This window comes from Cryptotermes secundus, unplaced genomic scaffold (genome assembly GCF_002891405.2).
Source record: "Cryptotermes secundus unplaced genomic scaffold, Csec_1.0 scaffold959, whole genome shotgun sequence".
Classification (NCBI taxonomy): Eukaryota; Metazoa; Arthropoda; class Insecta; order Blattodea; family Kalotermitidae; genus Cryptotermes; species Cryptotermes secundus.
Genome location: NW_019722440.1, coordinates 178,379 through 183,862, shown reverse-complemented (window position 1 = coordinate 183,862; position 5,484 = coordinate 178,379). Strand labels below are relative to the sequence as shown.

At 44.4% G+C, this 5,484-nt stretch overlaps 1 protein-coding gene across 1 annotated transcript in view; it reads left to right on the top strand.

The window, feature by feature from the left end:
- The window catches only part of LOC111861508 (esterase FE4), a 41,116-nt gene that overhangs the window by 9,073 nt on the left and 26,559 nt on the right, over window positions 1-5,484 (top strand). The window contains exon 3 of the mRNA XM_023846152.2: window positions 3,992-4,135. Coding sequence (XP_023701920.2) covers window positions 3,992-4,135 — 144 coding nt within the window. The remainder of the gene's footprint in view (window positions 1-3,991; window positions 4,136-5,484) is intronic.

Below are 5,484 nucleotides of genomic sequence, written 5' to 3'. Positions count from 1 at the left end.
ACAATGATGCTGTCATTGCAGCTGTAAGAAAGTGGCTAGCCTCTGCTGGCGCAGACTTTTACGGACGCGGCATACAGGCTCTTGTTCATCGCTGGCAAAAGTGCATAACGAAAGGTGGTGATTATGTGGAAAAATAACTGTAGGTACCTGAAATCTTACTCTATTTAACTGCGTTATTATGATTTCTGTATCTGTCGTAGTTTTCTTTAAAAAAATAGGAGGCATTATACACGGAACACCCTTAGTAGTTTTAGCTGAAAACGCTAAACTACCAGTTTACGGGCTGGATTAATCTGGCGTAAAAGAGCATCAACCGTGGATTCTTGTGTACACGGTAACGAATCTCCGTGTTCGATCCCTTAAAAGTCGAACTTTTTGATCCAGTGAGATACCGATACCGTATCAGGAAGGGCTGTACTCCATTTCGACAAATTTGTTAGCACAAAATCATAAACGACTATGAAAATTAAATGAAACTGTATTTCTTTCGTAAATTTATTCGCACTGTCAAGTGTTCCTATTCTACTGTACAGCTCACAGTGAAGTGCAGTGCTTACAGATTTTACTGGGGTTTTGGAATTTTTCCATCTTCCGAAATTCTAGGTACTACAGGACACTCTGGGTAAAAGAGTACCCGACGTTTCGGAAACTGCATCGGTTTCCGTCTTCAGCTGAGAAAGTAAGACATCTACTCAGTTGGGCCCCTTAGAAAGAGCTAATCTAAAGTAGTAAGTAATTCAGTGGAAGTGACTAAATTTTAATTTACGTAGTTACAAGGTTTAGAAAAAAATTAATCATTAGTTATCCAGCTAGTTTTAATTGTAATTAAGTTCGGGGTTACCCACTCTCTTACGTAGTGGATGGGGGCGTGGAGGTATCCCCACCGCTTCCACCACTGTTACGCCCTTACACCCTTATGACGGGGGTGGATGGGTTATCTCACCGCTGTCTCCACTGTTATGCCGCCGCTACACCACTATTATGCCGTGGTGACAGGGGGCTCTGTCACCCGGTTTAGTAAGCTGCCACCATCTTGTTATATCAAGAAAACTAGTAAACTTAGCCTTGCTTACGTCAGTGTCCTGGCTTAACTCGTAATTCGCCGAAGCTTTGGGAGGTCCTGGAGTCGTCAGGGAAGAGGGTAACACGTAAGGAATTGCTAGGTTGAAGTAAACTCACACACATGCCTATCCTATTCTATTTCCCTATGTCACTATATACATGCTATATACACACTTACCGACGTTCGTCGGTTGTATTACACTGGATAATGAACCTGCAGCCATCATTAGTTCTACCTCCTGTCAACCTACTGGCGGGTATTTTACGCCTCCGTATCTCTGAATGAACCTAGTCCATCTAGTTAGCCTATCTTTCTCTGGGGTTTACACTTTACAATTATCACTATCACACTTAATGTTCATGGCTATATGGAGTTGGTTTCACCTACTTGAGCTGAGAAAACAGATGCTCGCCATCACCAACCAGCCCTCTCCTTGCCATCGCCCTCTCGGCGATAGCCTCTGGCTGAAATCTCTGTCACATAATAATGTTAAAAAGCCAAAAGGCAAAAGGTTTTTTGATTAAGTCTTCTAGGGTTTATATAACCTCTCTTTGCTGATTCTTCGTGTTCCGGGTATATTGGCCTGCCAATTCTGACGTGATTTTGGGTCGGTGTGGCCCCCTCATTGGTTGCCTATCGAGAAGGGGCTGACTCTCTCGGGTCTACCGCCTCCTCCGACTCAGCGTTTTCCTCCTGCCATAGTGTTTATGACCTACTTCATATAGCTTCTTCCTCAATGTCAGCGTTATTACGCTGCCGTGCTAGCATTCTAATGACTCAGGTATTGCCTGTTCCACTTCTATGTAAACCCAAGCTTCCTGGTTCGTTTCATCATGGCTGTTCTTAAACTTACAGTGTAGCTACTATTATTCCACTTTTACCCCCCAAAAAACTATATCTACAAGTACCTGACCCTTGCGCCGTTACACACTCTTTAATTAACAAATAGAAAAAAATAACCGGACGTAGCATATATAAATAAATCAATGAAAGAGCTATTAAAAGAAGCGCTTGGAGATTATGGCTGTAAACCGATCCTAAAAATGTAGCAATATGAGCCGAAGGTGGTCTGAAGAAATAAACACGGGAAACGACTGATGAACACGCAACTAGCAGCAGGAGTGTAGATGTTTATGGCAAGATACGATACGTACTTTTATTTCATACATAAAATTAATAGCTGCGTAACTAGCGGCTCCTCAAGGAGGGCTCAGCTCCGTTAAGCTAGTTAGTTAAATAACTTAATTAAGCTAACTTAGCGAGATTTGAGTCTACAGCTCTCTCCATCTCTGTTGTTGAACAAGAAATCGAGCCGACTCTCACACTGAAGAGAATACTCTAGGTTAGGCTTGTCAACCGAACGCGACCTTAAATCCCTGAAGGTGTAAGGTAAAGCTGTCTTAATTAAGCACCACGCCATGAAGGCGTATGGGGGAATGGAAATGCAGCTCCACCATTCTTGACCTCGACACTCGATGGAGGTGAGTGGTTAGCTTCACACCCTGGCCGCTTAAACACCGGAGAAAGAGTCCCCGGTACTCATTTGATAATAGCCTAGGTGGGCCCTAGAGTCGGTCTGGATGCTTTGGAGTAGAGATATTTCTCATGTCCCTACCGGGAATCGAATCCTAGCCTGTCACTATTCCGACTGAGCATCCGAAACAAAAATAAAAATGCATAATCACCCAGTCAGTTCGCCATAGGCTGCTCTTCTACCTACCGTATCAAGACTCTCTGGCTATCGCTGCTTAGAAACCTCTCTCCCAAAAGTTAATCTATTGTGCCACGTAGTTACCACACGGACCGCACAGATAACATGGTTTTCCATTTACTCCATTGTTTCGTGTTACGAATCTGTTGCAGCCGCTACATAGCAACGGCTGTTGTATAGATGCTTACTTCGCGGTCGTTGACTTGCAACGGGCCTACATGCCACAGTATCACGTGAAACTACAGGGAGGTAGCCGGATGTAGTTCGGAAGGAAAATCAATAATGTACCTGTTAGCTGAAACGGTTCTGCAGCCGAGATTCGAACCAAATTCGGCTCCATCTTCTAGCCCTGTTATCCTGCTTCGTAACTGATTGGTACTGACAAGTTCGGGAACTTCTTAAAATTAAACAGCATCCTACAGTTATAAGTAACATATAAGAAATAAGCTCTGTCTGACTAAACTAAGAATGCCAGCCAGAAACTGGTGATCGCTACATTCATGTCCAAGAGGCAGCTGGTTCGAATCCAGTCGCACTACTGGCTATCACGACCGGCGTTCACCTTCTAGATCCTTACCAACTGGTCAACAGTGGTCATGTTCTCGTCCCATTCCATGTCATAACATATGTAGATGAAACAGTGTCGTTAAATAACTTTAGTGAGAGAATTTAAACCATAATCTCGGAATAATTCAGTGGAAGAAATATCCCTACGATTCTGAGCTTCTCGTATAAAAACACATAAAAATATAAGAAACTAAAACTTAACCTGTTGTTCTGTATGAGTGTGAAACTCAGTCTGTCGCCATAAGGAAATAGCATAGAGTGAGCGGGTTTCAGGGATGGATAGTAAATGGACTCTTGGATCCCCGTAATGGGAAGATGACGAAAATTGCATAATCAGCGTCATAATTTGTACCACTCAACAAATGACGAAACATTGGATGGGTGCGACATGTAGCATGCAGAATTGCAATGATAACGGTGAAAGTGGTCTTACAGAAACATGATAGGCCTGCAGTTGTGTGGATGGATTCAGTTGGCTCAGGATAGGGCCCAGTAACGGGTCCTCATGAATACAACAATGAATATGCAGATTCAAAAAAAAAAAAGTGTGAAATTTTCGACAAGCCAAATGACTATCAGCTCTGAAGCAGAACCCTGCTGAATTCAGTTAGATTCAAACCTCTAACCCGATGTGTTACTTTTGTTCGCAGCCTCCACAACCTGCAGAACCATGGACCGGTGTGCTGGACGCTACCAAGGAAGCCCCTGTGTGTGTCCAGCGAGGGCTCTTCCCCAGCGATGTAGAAGTCAGAGGACAGGAAGACTGTCTCTACCTCAACGTCTACACTCCACGGGTAACGTTCTCTTCCACGGATCATAAGCCGACCTGATCAGTTGGCTTTCCCACCACTGTCCTCTCGCTGATGGAGCACACGGAACACAGATTTGTATCCAGTTGTGTAGAGCAGTGGTTTCCGAAAGGGTTTATATTGAGCGTTTATTAATGTGAATAAAAATATTCAGAAGTCTCCAGTCTATACAAACTTGACTTAATTACGTCTCAGAATTACTCTTTTAGCCTAATTGAGCTCTTTTGAAATAATGAGAGGAGACTTATGAAGTCAGCATACTGTCGGTCTGCTTATGCCTCTGTGTCTATGTATCTGTTTGCGTCTGTCCGTCTGTGTATCCCCCCACCCTAACCTTCTTAGGAGGCTTATGAGATCAGCTTGCTGTTTGTTTCGTTTTCTAAGCGGTCCGCGTTGCGTGAAAACAAAGCAGGAGATTAGCTCCCCGACTTCTTGATTGTTGGACTCTATGTTTCGGACTCAGTCTGGCTTTCTCTGGCCAATTCATGTGCATGATAGCCAGGACTTTAGTAATTTCAGCTGCCGCCGGAGAGCGCTTAGCTGCAGATCTGAGAAACGCTAGCGCAGAGCATGCGCCATATTTGAAGCCGCCTAGCAATCAAAGCGTCTCTCATTTTGTGGGAGTGGGATCCGAACGAACTTCATTACATTATGAGGAGGGAGGGATACTGAGAGGTTTTCCTCAGCTATCCTCTCTCTCACTTCCAACGTCCTCGTCTTAATGCTGTAAGTGTAACTGAAGCAGACCGCATGCATTTCCGGAAGGTCCTCATGTAGCACAAGTAAGAAGGCAAAAATATCCCTGGGCTTCATTAATTAAACACCATGAAGACGTATGGGATAGTGGAGGTACAGCTCCATCATTATTAACATCGGAAATAGATTCAGGTTAGTGATCAGCTTCACGTTCCTGCCGCTTCAACTCCGGGAATACAGCGCACGGTTCTCATTTTATAAGAGGCTGGGTGGGCCCCAGAACCGGTCTACACATTGTGGGAGAGACAAAATTCTTTTCTACTGCCGAGAACCCAACCTCGGTTCCTTGACAGTCCAGCCCGCAACCTGTTGTGCCGAATTATCTATCATTAAAATAGTAATTAGAAGGTGAAGTTGGTTCTGTGTTTAGCTAATTAAGCACTACGCCGTGAAAAGGGGGGGTGGAGTAGAGATCCACATTTTCTTTGAGTGGTCAGCTTCATGCCCCTGCCGCTTTATCACCTAGGAAAGAGCCCTCGGTACCCATTTGATAGGAGGCTGGTTGCACCACAGTGCCGGTCTGGACGACGTTGAGAAGAGAAAGTTCTTGACACTACAGGACTCGATCTCCGACCCCC